We start from the raw sequence: 18,153 nt of genomic DNA on the forward strand, positions 1-18,153 counted from the left end.
TCATCATCATCATCATCGCTACCACCAATCGGGGTTTGGGTCAATTCATGACTGAACTCAGCAATTCCAATTCAACTTTTATCGGATTCAGTTCATTCCAGTTAATTTCACATTCTGTTTCCTTACAGCTGGGAGACATTCACATTCAGACTCAAGGAAGTTCACCATGTATTCTCAGTTCAGTTCATGAATGACCCCTGACCCCTGCCACCTGTACCTCTCAGTGTCTTCTGCAGGTCGTCCAGCTCAGACAGAGCGGTGGGATCCGCCATGTTGTTTCTGACCAGGTCCACCAGCTTATCCAGAGTGTGGGACCCGCGCATGTACAGGTCCAGGACGTCCCAGAAACTGTGAACCTGCGCTGGAGCTGGAGTATAACAATATAAACACACATGCGCACACACACACACACACACACACACACACACACACACAGTATATCATGCACCATTAAACTTTTTCGAGACTTGTTAGTATTACAAAACAAATTTCATTATAAACTTCATTACCTTCAGTCCAGAGAATGATCAAATCCATTAGGTTGTTTTCATCAGTAACTGCAGTACCCACCAAACCTGCACACACACACACACACACACACACACACGGTCAGTCTTACCTACTACTGAGGTACACAGATTCAAACATGTTCACTGTTCTTCTACATTTGTCCATTAAGAGACAAAGAAATATATTTGTTTTGTTGTTTTACCTCTCAGCCAATCAGGCATACTGTTCACCAGGCTCTGTTCATCTGCTATAGCACTGCCCGCAACACCTGCAAGGAACAACACACACACACACACACACACACACACAACAAACGTCATAAGTGGGATTTAAGAGTACACATTTAATTCTGCTGCACTGCAAAAAATGTCTTGTTTCCAGATTATCTTATTTCAAGATATTTTTCGTCAAATTCTCTCTCTGCACTGGCAGATAATCTTGCTGTTTTCAATCAATTTCACTTGATTCATGCCAATATGACTTCTTTCAATAAATCTGGAAACAAGAAACTTTCTCCAAGACAATTTCACTTTTACCAAGAAAATGTCCTGAAACAAGTAATATCCTGAAAAGTGCAATAAGAAAAAATCCTAAAGCCTGATAAGTCTGGATACAAGATAAAATAACTTGACAAGTCTGTTTTTGCAGTGTGAGTCATCAGGAGCCAGACGCACCTTGAAGCTTGACCATGTCCATCTGCAGCCCTCCGTCCTCCGTCTCCGCTTCACCAAATCTGCTGCCCAGACGAGAAATGTTAACGAAGAGACCCAAGTCTGTGAAGCCAGCCTCATGAGGAGTCACCTCAAACCATTTACCTGACAGAGGGAGAGAGAGAGAGAGAGAAAGAGAGACAGAGAGACGTTCTTTGATGGAACATCTCACATAAAAAAAAACACCTTAAAAATTCACCAGCTCTCTCACCCAGCCGCACATCACAGACAGACAGATGCAGAGAGAGATGAACTCAGAGAGAAGTGAAGTTCAGTAATACAGACAACACTGTCAATTTTTTATGGAAGCCCTTTTAGGTGTACCAGCCAGTTGCTGCTCCAAGAATACTGATTTGTGTGTGTTTGTGTGTTTTAATACCTTCCATAGGCCCAGACTGCTGGCAGTTGTGGTCTATTGCGCTGTAGATGGGATAAGGGTTGATGCCGTTTCTATCCAGATCCTCAGACAGATGACGAAGGTCCACCTGACAAGAAGATGCACGTCCGCTCGTTGATATTTTGATTAAATCCATGTATGATTTGATCTCATTTCTGACCGGAATTGTGGCAACGATCATTGGTTTTTCTTTTTATACATATAGCGCATTTCAAAAGGAAAGTCATTAAGTGCTTTGCAGCTGCAAAAATGAAAAAAATAAATGTTAAAAACAATTAATATTCTTATGTATTCATTTTCATATTTAATCACATTTCATTTTTTGTCCTTCTGTCCAATTTCGTTAAAGAGGAACTAAACCCTAAACCCAAATCTGTGTAAAGCCTGACATCTGATGGCAAAAAGCATTCTGCTGAAATTGCCATCTGCTATTGGCTGGTCTTTGCTGCCAGGTGATGATGTCACCACCTGTTGTAGGGAGCTTGGGATCAAACTGTTTGAACACAGAAACACTCACAATGCTGTACGATACTTGGGATTCTACATCTGCCGCTGTAGAATACTACTCACAAAAGCTAACGGCTAATATATAGCTATGATGCTAACACGGCAGCGGTAGTTAGCATTAGCGTTAGCGTCTACTAACATAGTACCCAGAAATGTCTGTTCAGTGTCATGTTACACTGATGGTTTCTTTGGAGCTTGGAAAGGCAAACTGCAACAGTAATAGCAATTAAAAGTGAATGTTTTACCACAAAAAAGTCGCATAGAAAAAAGTCACATCTTAATATATGACATATGATACCAAGTGAGCATGTATGTGAAAGCATTTTCCCCTAATCCATTATAAAGAAAGAAGTTATCATGTTAGAAATTATCCATTTTAACCTCATACTCTAAATTAAAACCACGCCTAATGGAGAATGACACATCAATAAAGAGCCACTATCAGTTTCTTGATAGAGTGAGTGGGCAGTCTGTCCTTTAACTGGAAGGCTGCTGCTGCAGTGTCCTTGAGCAAGGCACTGACTCGCTACCCACGTCTTCCCATGTCACCTGGTTCATGATCCCGGCGGCGGTGATGAGTCCCCAGATGTCGGTGAGAGAGAAGTGCTCCTCCTCCGCTCGCTCGCCCAGCCAGGCCAGAGCCTCGTCCAGCCCCACCCCAGGACCTGAGAGCCTGGACACCGCCCCGTCCAGGTCAGCGCTCCACCTGGGGTCACTGTACAGAGAGGCCATGGACCTGACAGAGGGGGGGGGGTGTTAAATACATCAAGTGTGTGTGTGTGTGTGTGTGTGAGAGAGAGAGAGGGAGAGTGTTTGACGTCTCACCAGGCAGACCCAGAGACTCCCCCCAGGTAGAGCACGGAGTCCAGCAGACCTTCTTCTTTCATCTGGTAGAGGGAGCCAATCAGAGCCACCGCTGCCCTCTGACCCCCTCCTGACCCCAACAGGGCGATGTGGGGAACTGAGTCCTGAGAGAGAGAGAGAGAGAGAGAGAGAGAGAGAGAGAGTGAGAGAGAGAGAGAAATGGGAGAAAAAGATGTAACAGCGAAGGGAATAAACAGGAGAAAGTAAGACGAATGCAAAAATGGATCAATACCAACATTAAAGGTGCTACTTGTAGCATTTTTAAACATCACTACGTAATCACAATTACTGAGAGCACGGTGGAGACGATTGGTCGCCTTTATCTCACACCGATGGTATTGTTAGTGCTAGTGTTTCTCAAAATGAAGACTACATTTCCCATAAGCCCCCTTGCTTCCTGTCACAAAGAGAATGCTGCAAGCAGAAGGATAAGAGCCGATAACGATAAGATAAAGTGATTTTTTCCATCTTCCTTTCCCTCTTTCCACCATCTGCTGCCAGAAACCCTGAAAGCTTTAACAGAACCTCTTCCTGCTTTGTGCCGTAAAGCAACACAAGCTAAAATGCAGAGTAGAGGCCGGTAGAGGCTGACAATCTTCTCTGTGACGGTCTCGTTTGTAAATATACTTACCGTATTTCCTCTAATATTGGCCCGGGCCTTTATTTACCTCAACTGCAGAGGGTACCAGGCCTTTATTGGAAGCAGGCTTATATTAGAGACAGGCCTTTATTTCTAATTCTCTCTGTTTGATAAGTATATTTGCTCATATTTTAGTACGAAGCCTCCTTGTTTTCTGATCTGCTTCTGTTGGGGTTCGTTAGGTAGACGTTTTTTTGTTACTGCAATACATTACCGATAATTACGGTAATCGACGACGGCATGCTCCAGAGACTTCCGCCGGCCAAGCGGGCTAACTTCCGATTAGCCCTCTGCTAACTTGAATGGGGATAGAGCTACTGCCATCTTGTGGCACTTGACGTTACTACAAACTACAGTTACATTATATAACAGGCAGCAGGAGTTTACCGGTATCCACCGTTGTTTTTTCCTTTGTTTTTTTCCCCGGCCTGTATTTGAGGCCGGCCTTTATTTGTTCATGTCGACCACGCCCCCGGCCATTATCGGAGACCCGGCTTTTAATTGACTACAGGCCACTATTAGAGGAAATACGGTATTTTTCAAAATGAATGTGGCAGTGATTCGTTGCTGTTAAAATGCTACATGCAGCACCTTTAAAAACAGACAGAGCTTACTGTTTGTATGATAACTGTGAGGAAAGTGTGCCAGATATTAATGTGTAAAAATGGAGGAAAAGTTTGGTAGAATACATGGAAACATGTGAAGGTGTAAAAACAAGAAAGAAAGAAAGAAAGAAAGACAGAAAACACTGATTCTCGACATGCAGTACTGAAGCTTCCTCCTTCATACTGTACCAGTGTGCTGTTGATTCCCAGCCGGCTCAGTGACTCCAGAACTGTTTGTTTCCTCTTTAGGACAAACTCCTGTTCTCCAGCAGACAGAGACTGGGACCCACGCACATACTGCTGCAACACACACACACAGGAGATGTTTAGAAGTTTATAAGTTGTTAATTTATTGGGAAAATCTGAATTGTTGAACATAATTTTGATACTGTACAATATTAAAACTATCAGCTAAGGTTTGTATTGTACCAGAACTTGAGAGATGTTTGCATTCTCTATGTTTATGTTTATGTTAAGTAGGCAAAATTGTCCTGATGCAAAATCTTTCTTTCAATTTGATACAGCTAGAATTTATACAGTTTGATAAAGCTGGCTCTAAACACAGTTATTGGCTCTAAACAAGTTATTATTAGAGTAACTGATAATCAGTTTTTGCTTGAAACCTTTGAACACCAATTTTGATGATTTTGTTTTTCTTTCTCTTCCATTTTTTTTTTTTTTATAGCTAACTGGTTTGTTTTTATGTATACATTTTATGACACCAATGAAACCAGATAATTTAAAAAAATGCATGGCTCCCAATCAGAGAATAACACTGTTTTTTTTTGTTTTTTTTTACTTTTTTTTAAGACACAAGGTGCTCTTCCCATACTGGTTTTATACAGAGTTTCTGATCATACACCCCATCCTGCATCTAAATGAGCTCTTGGAAACAAAAAAAACAGTCTAAATAATTGATTTCATAACAGCATCAGGACCTGTAACAGGTCATAGGCCAGTTTCTGCTGGGTCCCACAACAAGACCTACATTTTCTCAAGATTCTGGACTGAAAAAAGGTTTCTGAACCCGTCATCGACTCTTGACCGTCCGTCTCTCACCTGGGGAGTGCCTGTCGACGCCCTCTTCACCTCGGGGGCGGCTGTCGGCCTCCTCTCCATCTTCGGGGCGCTCGTCGACGCCCCCTCCAGCTCAGGAGTGACCGCTGACTCGTCGTCCACAGGTTTCCCCGAAGCTCCCGGCATCAAAACGCAAACGCAGAGCAACCCGACGACCCAGCTGGCACTTCCACGCCGCATGGCTGCGGAGGCTGGAGAGTTTTGAATATTGCAAGAGGAAATAGCAGGCGAAGGAATCCACAGAGCCGAGGATTTGGTCTTCTCAGAGTTCTTCAGGGCATAGCAAGCTCCCGGCCTTTTTATATCCAGCTATCACACACATTCATGAGTGACATTGACGTAAAATAGATAGACGCATCAGTACGTTACACATGTACTATCAAATCATAATATCATCTTCCCACAGTACAGCATGCACATCTGAAGGCCCATCGTATCACTTTAACCCTGCAGTTATCAGCACAGTCCAGTCTGCTGTAAACAATGTCAAGAGTAAAGATGAAAATTCACTCCTCTTGCATTGCAACAAGCTGCCAGATTTTCACTTGTTTAGTAAATTGTCTCAGTTGGATAAAGTGTCTTTCTCATAAACATTTTCTTCAAAGCGACTGACAGCACAAAATTGAAACCTGATATAGCAGTTTTTAAAAAATATTAGATAACTGAAGCCCGGAGTTGACAGAATGATCATGTGTTTACAGACTGGATCCTGCAGGTTTTAAATGTAGAGCAGCTTCCTCTTGTGGCCCTTTTGGCCTTTTTCACTAAAACATGAGGAAAACCATGAGGAACACGGGACAGCGGCACTCCAAAAATCCAGAAAACAGCAAGACTTGGTCTCAGTTTACCTTTTTTTTTTTTTTTTTTTTTAATTTTGGCTTCAACAGGCTAATTGCATTTCGGCATAAAGCCTTTATGCCTTTATGGATTTTTGGAGTGCCGCTGTCCCATGTTCCCCATGGATCCTGTACGGTGTAAAGATGTTAAATGATGAACTTCAGGTAGTGATTTTTTTATTTCCAAAATGGGTTTATAGCATTTTGGAGATGAACTGTTCTAATGTATCCACCGAATAGCACTGAGTATTGAAAATAGGCTTTTGGCTATAAGAACCCAGTAGTACAATAATTAGCTTTTGGCTGCGGACGCCCAGTCACTTCAACCCTGTATTTTTCTGCTCAGTGAGCTACAGTCGCTCAGTATAAATCAGAGCTGGGCGGTATGTTAATTAAATGTATTTCAAATGTATTTTGTAATTTGTATTTGGTCGGAGTTCAAAAAATTATCACAAAAAAATGTATCAAGACACTTTTGGAGGCATAACTTTTGCATTTCAAAGTACTCAGACTACAGTACTTTCGGGAATAAATAGGAATTGTAACTGAATATGTATTGTGTTGTGTAACTATACTGTGTAACTATGAAGAAGTTAAAACAATCATATTATCTTGTCACTTTGTATTAGTGTGATGGGTCGATTAAATCAGTATGGAAGTCTGAGAGTGACTGTAACCATGACAACTGGGGAAGTGTTAACTGAGTACTGATGAACATTATTGTCAGTCTTCAGGATCTGTCAGTGAAAGGGAAGTTAGAGGAGTTACTTCTCTAAACCTGATGGTGGCCGGGGGACTGGTACTGATTGCAGAAAGCTGTGGTCATCGATAGGAACTTCATCCAAAAAGGGATGAGCAATTTTGTTGTTAGTAAAACAACAAAAAAAAAACAACTGTACTTTGATTTTATTGGATGAAACTTAACTTACAAACTGATGATTGGTTGATTTTGTGTGGTTGGATGTGAAGGAGGGGAGAAAGAAAGGTATAAAAAGTGTTGTTAATTTCCCGTTTTTGAGGAGCTGCATGGAGTTTCTGGAAGAGGAAGAAATCTTTGCTCAAATTCTGTTTCTCTGCCTTTGAACCGACTTCTGGCTTCACTCCTCCCGGACCCCTTCAAGTCTGTTAGAGAGCTGGACTAGGTGGGAAACCTTTCTGTCTTTCTCTAACAAATTACTTGTTATTGTTAGATTTTTGTAATCCTTGATTTGGCATTTATTACTTTACTGCTTGAGCAAACCTGAATTAAGTTTTCTTTCCTGCATCTAAAGTCGTTTTGTAAGTAGCCTGCTGTTATCCATCGATTAATCGGTTGCTGTTTTCAGGCAACATTCCCTCAGCAGTAAAAGTATACTTATTGCTTAAATACTAGGGGTGGGACGATATATCGAAATTCAATATATTGCAATATAAAAAAGTGACAGAAAAATGAATCATGATATTAGCTACATTTTACTCCGCTGTAGTAATCACAAATGAGACGGCTTGCCCATCACAGTTTCACAAGCTCCACACAGTCACCACACCAACTGCTGCTGCACATGAGGAGCTTCCTCTGACAGAGTAGAGTTTTACAGAAAGAGTAGAATGAGCTTTATAAAACGGATAGTTCCTGTCCTTGATTATGATTGGCTGAGCTGCGTTCGAAGCCGTTTTAAAATACTCTATAAACGCACACCTGTGACCGCATCACATCAGTATTACTGCGCCAAACGGATTGTCTGTGTCTGCGTCTGTGTGTTGCTTGGCAACCATTCTGCTAACATTCTGCTGAAGAACTACATTGCTTGGCGGAAGAATGATTATTTGTTAATAAATGATTGCATTTTTTGTTGCTGTGTGTTTGTTTTATGAAACCTTGCCAGGTATATGTAGTAACCGTTTTATAAAAGCAATAAGCCCCGCAAGGCCGTGGTTTACAGTGATTTTAGAACAGCTAAGGGGGTTTTAGGGGGTAAACCACGGCCTCGCGGGGCTTATTGCTTTAAAGAACCAGCTCTCTAGATTCCCTAAACTATGCTAAACTATGCTGCTTCCTGGTTACAGCTTGGACTCTACCTGGCAGGGAAAAAAACACAAGAAAAACCCAACGTATTATTATAAACCCATTGTATTATTTTCAAGCAAGCAACTAGATGCCAACTCGTTGTTGTGTGCCAGACTGCAACAGCAGTATGGATTCTTTGTTCTCAACAATAGCTAACGTTAATAAGACTGTGGTCCTATTATGTTCCTATAGTTACAAAGGAGTGCAAGGGTCAAAGCCAGGATAGATGTAATTAAATTCAATTAAATTCAATTAAATTCAGTTCAGTTCAATTCAATCTCATGCAATTACATGACTTGTTCTTTATTATTACAGACACCAGCTGAAAGGCGATTGGCACCCCGCTTTGAGATCCATAAGCTTCTGTTTTCAAATTGTAAGTTGTAGTTTCAGCAAGAGGCTTTTTCTGATTTATGAGAAATTAGCCTAGGACAGGAGGCTTGGTGTTAAATATTGTGGCTCAAGAAGTCCCAGATGGTCCCAAACATCCAGTATGAGCAGGACAAATCTGTAGATATGATCCTGCATGAAGATATGCCAGCATGAGCTTCTAACTGTCTGCTTATCAGTGGAGGAACGGCTCTCGTTGTTTTCCCTCTGGAAGATACTCTCTTGGAGTTGTTTATGGAACAAAGAATGATACACAAACACATGGAGGAGGGTGCCGTCCTCATGGCCCTGCACAGGGAACTACAGTATTGTCTGACAGTAATGGACCCTTGATAAAAAATGGACGAAGGGCTTCCAGTATGGGATGAGCAGATAGAGAGATGTGCTGCTGTTTGGGACGTCCTGGAGCTGTGAGTGACAGACTGAACAGAGCAGGGACCCAGCAAATATCCTTCTGCTGAGTGAAGATCAAGAGGGAAAAAATGATAAATTCCACAGACTATGAGCAGCCTTTTCACCATTTATTATCACCCAAAAATACCAGTGTTTGTATTCAAAATCAATCTTGATCAGGTACCATTTTGGATCAAACCATGAGCTGATTTTGATACTATAAATGGTGAAAAGGCAGCAGCTAGTGTGTGGGTTTTACCAATTCTCCCTTGGAATTTAACAGAATGGATTAGAACAAAGACTGGCTAAGCTGATTGGTCGACTGCCAACTTCCTTGTGACTTTTATTCCACTCTTCCTTCTGCATTCAGAGCATGAGTTATATACAAAGGACGGCCATGTCTCCACCCTCCTCACAGCAGACATCTCTTAAGGTCAAATGCTCAAAGAAAGTCAAAGCAGTAAACATGTCTCCCATGATGAATGATGCAGTCCGCCTGTGAGACAATCAGTAACAAGTATACATCGCCTTGTTTTGACATTTAAATATGTCATTTTGAAATTGCTGGAGCACAGTGGTGAGATCCTTCATTCCCCAAAGTTTTGTCAAAATCCACTCGCTGGTGTCTGAAACATCACAAAGTAGTCCTCCTCCCCTTGGGCCAATCAGTGTCATTTTGAAAATGTTGCAACACAATAGTGAGATGCATCATTCCTCCAAGTTTGGTGGACAATTTTATCAAAAAAAAAAGCATTGGTTTCTTTGAGCGTATATATTTTTGGCATGGGTTGCCGCTACGCCTGGCAGTGCGTGGGCATGCTTTACAGGAGCTACAGGAAAGCAGAGGGGATTGGAAAGTTGTCTATAGCATATCAATCATTATAATGTCATATTTCCCCCCCACACACACACACAGAAGGCTAAATTAGACCAAGTTGTTCATCTCATCGCTGTGAGCAGGGTTTGAACCTGCGCGGGGAAACCCCATTGGATTTCGAGTCCAACGCCTTAACCACTCGGCCATCACAGCTCCGGTCTTCTATGTGTCTTTCTCTTCTCCTCTTATCTAGATCTCTATCCCTCTCTTTCTCTCTACTGATCTAATCAATTATTGATTGATTGCTCTCTGACCGATTCCATGGAGTCTTCATCTGGTCATGTGATTGCTTAGATTTAGCTACACTAACCTAAACAGCAACAAGCCCAGGACAAGATGACGTGTGAGAAGATGGAGAGAGAGAGAGAGAGTGTGTGTGCGTGTGTGTGTGTTCAGTAACACTGAGGCATTTCTCTCTTCAGTTCAACCTGATTGGCTGGGTAATTGATTTGATTTGGTTGGATAGCGCTGGCGCTTCATCTGCTTCTTTCCTTGTTTTTCTCCCTTCCACATTCTGGTTGGAAAGCTGAATTCTTCATCTGGTTTGTGTTGCTTCCATCTGCTGCAGCAGCAACACATGGTGGAAATCAACAAGCTCCTCTGTGAAGTACATCAGGTTCTTTTGGAGAGAGAATGTGTGTGTGTGTGTGTGTGTGTGTGTGTGTGTGCGCGCAAGTTTGCATGTGTGGATGATTGTCTGTGCATACACACTGCAAAAACTGACAAACTAGTATTATCTTGTATCCAGACTTATCAAGCATTATTTTAGGATTCTTCATTCATCTAAATTTTACAGGTTTCAACAAATTTGACTTTATTTCAGGATAATGTAACTTGTTTCAGGACATTTTCCTGGTAAATGTGAAATTGTCTGGGAGAAAGTTTCTTGTTTCAGGATTTTCTTCATTGTTTTATGATGATTTCTTGAAGCGATATTGGCATGAATCAAGTGAAATTTACTGAAACCAGCAGATTATCTGCCAGTGCAGTGAGATAATTTGACTAAAAATATCATGAAGTGAGCTTGATAGGTCTGGAAACAAGATAAAATCACTGGACAGCTTGTCATGTTTTACAGTGCATGCGTTAATGTGTGTAAATATATGTATGTCTGTGTGTTTGTGTGACTGCATGTTTTTGTCCATGCACATCTGTATATGTGCGCATTCATGTCTGTTTGTATGTGTGTGTGTGTGTATGTGTGTGTGTGTGTGTGTGTGTGTGTGTGTGTGTGTGTGTGTGTGTGTCTGCATGCACGTGCCTGCGTCTCCCCACATGCATTTCAGCGTGACTGATTTCTTTTGCAGCCTCAGCACCTCCCACAGTGCATCGATCCCTCAGAGGAAGAAACCAGGACTTTTTCACTTTTGCTCAGAAGAAGAAGTCAGAAGAATTTAACTGAAGAGACGCATAACTGACATACCAGCGTGGATTTACCTGTCACATTCACTGCGAATCAAATCTCTAAAGCCCATAACTATGCAGAGTGGAAATACGAGTTGGGCGGCTGTGTTAGTGTGCGTTTGTGTTTTGACGGCAGGATCTTTGGGAGAAGCAGAGGAGAACATGGAGGGAACGCAGACGGCCGCTCCCAAGGTGAGAACGGGCTTTAGGCTGCGTGTGTGTTCGAAGGCTTTCAGTCCAAAACGCTATATAGGCCTTTCCATGTGGGAGAAATGTTGCTACCTGAAATTCACCGGGCAATATTTGAAAAACATGAATGATTCTGTCCTCAAAAAACAAACTATTATATAAGCAAATGTCTTCAGATGACTCCTAACTTCAATGCTAACCCATACTGTGCTTATCTTTCATGCCAGCAGTAGATATGGGAGAGTGGGTGTCACTTTTTAATGTCATTTTGGAACGAAACTCTCCATTTGCAGGGTGATGTGTGTAATCTACTGTCTCCTTGCACCAAATGTGATTTCCTGTTGTCACATACTTAAGTGTCAGCATGTACTTTTTGTCAGTGACTTTGATTTGTCAATATGTTTCTGCACTGATGTCACCAAGATCCTGTACAGACCCACAGCGTGTGTTCACTTCTCTGCACTGAAGCACTGCGACAGTTAAATTACCTAATTCCACTAACGTTACTGAAATACCACAAGATGACGTCACCTACCGATAAAGTCTGTATGGCAGCGAAGACGAGTTACTGTCTGCAGATCCTGTTACTGAGTGTGGAGTGTTAAGTTTCACTTTAGTTTTCACACCTGGAGACTCTGTGGACTGAGTTCAGTCTGCTGGTCTGCTGTCTGTACATCTCCACATTACAGATATGATGTGACATCAGGAGCATTAGAGATCCATTTAGATCCATTTATATACACTGAGCAACTTTTGATTGTGTGCCTCTGTATGGGAAACACTGCATCTCACAGTCAAAAACGCCCTCTAGAGGCCAACTGACGAAGCACATCATCTCACTAAGCGTTACCTGACTGTCTGACTGACTGACTGACTGACTGACTGCCTGCCTGACTGACTGACTGACTGATTGTCTGACTGACTGACTGCCTGCCTGCCTGACTGACTGACTGCCTGACTGACTGACTGACTGCCTGCCTGACTGACTGACTGACTGACTGACTGACTGACTGACTGCCTGACTGACTGACTGACTGTCTGACTGACTGACTGCCTGCCTGCCTGACTGACTGACTGACTGACTGACTGCCTGCCTGACTGACTGACTGACTGACTGCCTGACTGACTGACTGCCTGCCTGCCTGACTGACTGACTGACTGACTGACTGACTGACTGACTGACTGACTGACTGTCTGACTGACTGACTGACTGACTGCCTGACTGCCTGACTGCCTGACTGACTGACTGACTGACTGCCTGACTGACTGCCTGCCTGCCTGACTGACTGACTGACTGACTGACTGACTGACTGTCTGACTGACTGACTGACTGACTGCCTGACTGCCTGACTGACTGACTGACTGACTGACTGACTGCCTGCCTGCCTGACTGACTGTCTGACTGACTGTCTGTCTGACTGACTGACTGACTGACTGACTGCCTGACTGACTGACTGCCTGCCTGCCTGACTGACTGACTGACTGACTGACTGACTGACTGTCTGACTGACTGACTGACTGACTGCCTGACTGCCTGACTGACTGACTGACTGACTGACTGACTGACTGCCTGACTGACTGACTGCCTGCCTGCCTGACTGACTGTCTGACTGACTGTCTGACTGACTGACTGACTGACTGACTGACTGACTGACTGTCTGACTGACTGTCTGTCTGACTGACTGACTGACTGACTGACTGACTGACTGACCTGAATCTTGTGATGCCCTCGGCTGCACCGTGGGAAAAACACTTGTACTTGGCGAATAAAGTGATTGGCATTAAGATTTAGATCACAGATTTAGGATGAATAGAACACATTTAGAATAGGCCTTTCTATTCAAATTTTAAAAAACATGGAAACAAGTGTGAGAGGTAATGTTAGGTATTGTTGCTAAGGTGGGAAGTGAAATATTCATACTGTTTGATAGTGTTTCGTTTGCGTGGTCAAGAAGCCTGTTTGAATGTCTGAAAACTGCAAAATTTAAACAGAAAGTGTATTACAGTGTATCATAGAACATAATAATCAATGCATTAAATGACATAAACGTTTCCATTTCTGTCTAGGATGAAGTTAAACGGATGTTAAACTTTTATCAAAATGTTTAGTTTCGATTTTAAAAATTATAGTTAAAATAATAGTTTGCTGTTTCTCTTGTTTAATTCCAATTCAGTTAAATGTCTGTTGTTGTTTTTTTTTCAGAAACACGTCCGTCAGTCCCAGTCTCTGTCTGCGGGTGAAGAAGAGTTTGTTCAGAAGAGGAAACAAGTAGTTCAGGAGTCACTCAGCAGCCTGGGAATCAACTGTACAGCTGTAAGAAAGACTCCTCTCTTTCTTTCTTTCTTTCTTTCTTTCTTTCTTTCTTTCTTTCTTTCTTTCTTTCTTTCTCCTGTACAGTATGTGATGCTCCTACTGTCACATAACACAGACGTCAATGTCCTTCATGTATTCTTTGGACAGTGTTTACAGTTTCATCATGTGCTATTGCGACACTTGTACAGGGTTTAGACACACACACACACACACACATGCACACACACACACACACACACAACCATAGAAACAGGAATGATAAGGGCGACAGTATAACTTCACAAGTTTATTATGTTTAGCCAGAATAGGCGGTAGGTATTTGGAGCAGGAAGAAGAGGGGATCTGGAGTAGGAGAGGTGTGTCTCATGTAGACTTTGTGAGTCTTGTCGAGTTTAGAGAAGAAGAGGTGTGGCTCATATTGAGGTTATGAGTCACACCTAAAGCTTAGAGAATAGTGGGGTGGGTTTATGTAGATTTCACAAGAAATAGGGGGTGTGACTCGTGGATACTGTCGGAGTCACACCGAGTTTTATGGAGCAGGGGGTGTGGCTTATCAGTCATACCAGGTTTATGTGTTAAGCCCGGCGAATAGGGAGAATAGAATGAGAGGCGTGGCTCATGTGGTCTCCATGGGTCAGGCGTAGCTGATTAGAGATTAGATCCAAGGGGCAGCACGGTGGCTCAGTGCTTAGTACTGTTCCCTCACAGCAAGAAGGTTGTGGGTTCGAATCTCTACCCCGGTCCTTTCTGTGTGGAGTTTGCACGTTCTCCCCATGTTTGCGTGGGTTTCTTCCCACAGTCCAGAGCCATGCTGTGTTTGTGTAGTATTGTATATAATCTAGTAAAATGATGTATATGATGTGTGTAGATATATATATGATGTAGTAAAGCCCTTTGAGTCATGCTTGTGATAAGGGGCTATACAAATAAACGAACATCAAATCCGGTGGGGTTTGCAGACAATCTAGATTGGGTCTGGACCCTGGCTTGGGGGCATAGATGTGGGTTTCGTTCATGTTTAACTGGACCTCTTGGTAGGATTAGGGAGTCCTTCTTTTTAGTGAAGGCAATAGGAGTCTGGATGGGATGAACATGGACGGAGGTAGGATAGGGAGTGTCTGCCCCAGCCACTGCCTTTCCCTCAGCTTCTCCATTTCAACCGCACAACCTTAGGGGGTTGCGTGCGGGGACAGGTTGTTGTAATGTTTAAAAAAAACAACAACAAAAAAAAAGCAGCAGTTTAGCACTCCAAACCCGGCTCAACTCCGTGCAAGTCAATGGGTCCACAGTGATTGACAGGTCACAGGCGGAGCTGTGGCTCTGCAGACGACCCTCGGCCTCTCTTTGGCCGCTCCGGCTCCAAAAAATGTCAACATGGCGGCGACCGTAAACACAATCTGCAGGCTTCAAAGCGGCCCTTCAGACGCCAGTGGGTGACGTCACACTCACTACGTCCATCTGTTTTTACAGTCACATGTTCACATCACATCTTCTGGCTCTTTGACTGCAGCTCCACAGACTCTGGACTGGCTCCCAGGCTTCAGCACCTACACAAACCAGGGCATAAATTATATATACAGGTCATAGGGGCTTTGCAGTTGCGTCACAAATGTCCTAGCTCCCACGGCCGGTGCCATCATGGAGGTCCTTTGAAGAATTGGCTGTATGCAAATAATGTCTAAATACGTAAAAACCAGAGTTGTAGCCTCATCCGGGCTTGCGAGGCTGCAACCAGGCTGGAAGAAGAGAGATGCCTGAAAAAGATTAACCTCTCTCTCTCTCTCTCTCTCTCTCTCTCTCTCTCTCTCTCAGGACTCAGTTCCCCACATCGCCCTGTTGGCATCAGGAGGGGGTCAGAGGGCAGCGGTGGCTCTGGTTGGTTCCCTCTACCAGATGAAAGAAGAAGGTCTGCTGGACTCCCTGCTCTACCTGGGGGGAGTCTCTGGGTCCACATGGTAGCAGCACACACACACACATACACACACAAACACACACATCACACGGACGTTTTTGTTCGAAGGATGGCTGAACTGATGTGTGTGTGCCAGTTGTTTAGAAGCACAAGGGTCACGATTCATTGAATTGAGAACTTGGGTATCCGCTGATCATGAATTCCAAAATGACTGTTGTGTAGTGGAAGCTTCATCTTAATGACCAGAACGGGTTTCGTTCAAACTGAACATTTATTCTCCAACATACTGCAGTAGTCCTGAAAGGGGAGAAACAGTGGACCTTGCATCCGACATCTTGAACACACAAAACAAGCTAGCGACAATGCCTAGGGGAGCTATTTCCTTGAAACTTCAAAATAAAAGCATCCCTGTCTGTAGCTTGAAACAAGGTATTTCAAAGTAAATAAATCCATAGTAACATTGAATAATTACCATTACCAGGTTTCTCATGACGTGTCACATTTACTGTAAATACTATAACTGAAAATACTGTAAACAGTACATCTTTTACATTTCTTGATATACAGTTTAAACTAAACATTAATTGCCTTATTTAATTACTTAAATCAAACAATTCACAACTATGACAAAGTCACCTCATTCATAATAACTACAATACTAAGAAACTTTACTTGTATTGTACTTTTCTAAAAACACCTGAGCAATCAATCGATAATTGATTGGATCAGTGGAGAGAAAGAGAGGGATAGAGATCTAGATAAGAGGAGAAGAGAAAGAGAGAAACCAGACCGCAGCTGTGATGGCCGAGTGGTGAAGACGTTGGACTCGAAATCCAGTGGGGTTTCCCCGCGCAGGTTCAAACCCTGCTCACAGCGATGAGATGAACAGACTGACAGAATAGAAAGCACAGGGCAAGAACACAGGATAAACAATTACATGAAGGTCTTGAAAAGTGATTTAAAAGAACATGCTCACTTTGCTAGTCTAAAGCGCATTTTATACTTTAATGAAAATAGCATCTCCCCCCCTCCTCCCTCTCTCTCTCTCTCTCTCCCCCCCCCCCCCCCCCCCTCTCTCTCCCTCTCTCTCCCTCTCTCTCCCCTCCCCCCCCCGTCAGGTCCATGGCCTCTCTGTACAGCGACCCCAGGTGGAGCGCTGACCTGGACGGGGCGGTGTCCAGGCTCTCAGGTCCTGGGGTGGGGCTGGACGAGGCTCTGGCCTGGCTGGGCGAGCGAGCGGAGGAGGAGCACTTCTCTCTCACCGACATCTGGGGACTCATCACCGCCGCCGGGATCATGAAACAGGTGACGGCGACGCCCGTTATAGAGGGGAAGAAGAAGAAGAGTTAAAAGACACTCTTCATTCATATACAGTAAAATATCTTTGCGTTTCCATCAGATGGACGTACGGCGTCTTTCAGACGAGGCCGGCAGAAACGTCTCCAACCCTTACCCTGTCTACTGCGCCATAGAGAAATACTGCTACTCAAACGGGCCTATAGAGGGTACACACACACACACACACACACACACACACACACACACACACACACACTGTCATAAAATGTCAGTTTACACCAAAAACAAGCAAGTTAATGACGTGTTAGATGTGAAATAGATGTAAGATCCTTTAGATTAAGTTCTCTCTCTCTCTCTCTCTCTCTCTCTCTCTCTCTCTTTCTCTCTATCTCTCTCTCTCTCTCTCTCTCTCTCTCTCTCTCTCTCTCTCTCTCTCAGGTAACTGGTTTGAGGTGACTCCTCATGAGGCTGGCTTCACAGAGTTGGGTCTCTTCATTGAAACTTCTCATCTGGGCAGCAAATTCCAGGCAGGAGAGCTGCTGGAGAAGAAGCCGGAGATGGACATGATCAAACTGCAAGGTGTGTGTGTGTGTGTGTGTGTGGTGTGTGTTTGTGTGTATTAATAGGCTAACAAGGGCAGACAGGTGGTAAGAGCAGTATGGATGTACAATACCCACACATGTGAAGACAAGAGATGCAGTCCGTAGCTGAGCAGTGGCTAGGGGCTTTTATTTTGAAAAGAGCAGGACAGAAACGGGACAAGAGAGAGCCATAAAAGATCGTTTCCCCTTGCAGCTTCTCCATCTGGATTGTCTGGTCGTTATCCGGCTTCTGGCCAAACCAACCAGTTCACAGTTAGGGGTTATGGCTCCCTGTAGTGTTTTTCCAGTCCAAAAAGTCAGTAATGCCAGCATCCATGAGGTTTTTCTCCACACACTCCTGCCAATGAGCCGTGCTTTGAGTGGGAAATAAATATTATTTTGAAATGATCGCAATAATACATCTGTAGGGAAAAGTACAAATAGCCTGCTTGAAAATCTTACAGTAACAAAGTATTTTTACTTCCCACCTCTGGTTTTTAGAGAATGTTTTAAGTATGCGTTTTTATTGTAAACCCTGAACTGAACTGAACTGAACTGAACTGAACTGAACTGAACTGAACTGAACTGTGTCTAATCAAAT

At 43.3% G+C, this 18,153-nt stretch overlaps 2 protein-coding genes and 2 non-coding genes across 6 annotated transcripts in view; 2 read left to right on the forward strand and 2 right to left on the reverse strand.

The window, feature by feature from the left end:
• The window catches only part of LOC139922111 (cytosolic phospholipase A2 gamma-like), a 48,051-nt gene extending 42,615 nt beyond the window's left edge, over positions 1-5,436 (reverse strand). Inside the window, exons 1-8 of the mRNA XM_078284528.1 lie at positions 5,293-5,436; positions 4,423-4,533; positions 2,950-3,092; positions 2,674-2,860; positions 1,600-1,705; positions 1,185-1,325; positions 713-778; positions 218-367 (exon numbers count right to left, since the gene is read on the reverse strand). Coding sequence (XP_078140654.1) covers positions 218-367; positions 713-778; positions 1,185-1,325; positions 1,600-1,705; positions 2,674-2,860; positions 2,950-3,092; positions 4,423-4,533; positions 5,293-5,436 — 1,048 coding nt within the window. The remainder of the gene's footprint in view (positions 1-217; positions 368-712; positions 779-1,184; positions 1,326-1,599; positions 1,706-2,673; positions 2,861-2,949; positions 3,093-4,422; positions 4,534-5,292) is intronic.
• Positions 5,437-6,978: 1,542 nt separating this feature from the next.
• LOC139922110 (cytosolic phospholipase A2 gamma) overlaps positions 6,979-18,153 on the forward strand; it is a 40,915-nt gene continuing 29,740 nt past the window's right edge. For 2 of the 3 annotated variants that reach the window (XM_078284396.1, XM_078284395.1), the window contains exons 1-6: positions 11,284-11,449; positions 13,650-13,760; positions 15,573-15,715; positions 16,791-16,977; positions 17,072-17,177; positions 17,410-17,550. In XM_078284396.1, coding sequence (XP_078140522.1) covers positions 11,333-11,449; positions 13,650-13,760; positions 15,573-15,715; positions 16,791-16,977; positions 17,072-17,177; positions 17,410-17,550 — 805 coding nt within the window. In that variant the 5' untranslated portion in view covers positions 11,284-11,332. Of the gene's footprint in view, positions 7,098-7,168; positions 7,289-11,283; positions 11,450-13,649; positions 13,761-15,572; positions 15,716-16,790; positions 16,978-17,071; positions 17,178-17,409; positions 17,551-18,153 lie in introns of those variants that run through there. The other variant, XM_071912559.2, reaches the window with a different exon arrangement.
• On the reverse strand, positions 9,925-10,006 carry trnas-cga (transfer RNA serine (anticodon CGA)). The gene has a single exon. It is a non-coding gene; the product is annotated as a tRNA-Ser (tRNA).
• trnas-cga (transfer RNA serine (anticodon CGA)) lies at positions 16,467-16,548 on the forward strand. The gene has a single exon. It is a non-coding gene; the product is annotated as a tRNA-Ser (tRNA).

Source organism: Centroberyx gerrardi, chromosome 7, assembly GCF_048128805.1.
Source record: "Centroberyx gerrardi isolate f3 chromosome 7, fCenGer3.hap1.cur.20231027, whole genome shotgun sequence".
Taxonomy (NCBI): domain Eukaryota; kingdom Metazoa; phylum Chordata; class Actinopteri; order Beryciformes; family Berycidae; genus Centroberyx; species Centroberyx gerrardi.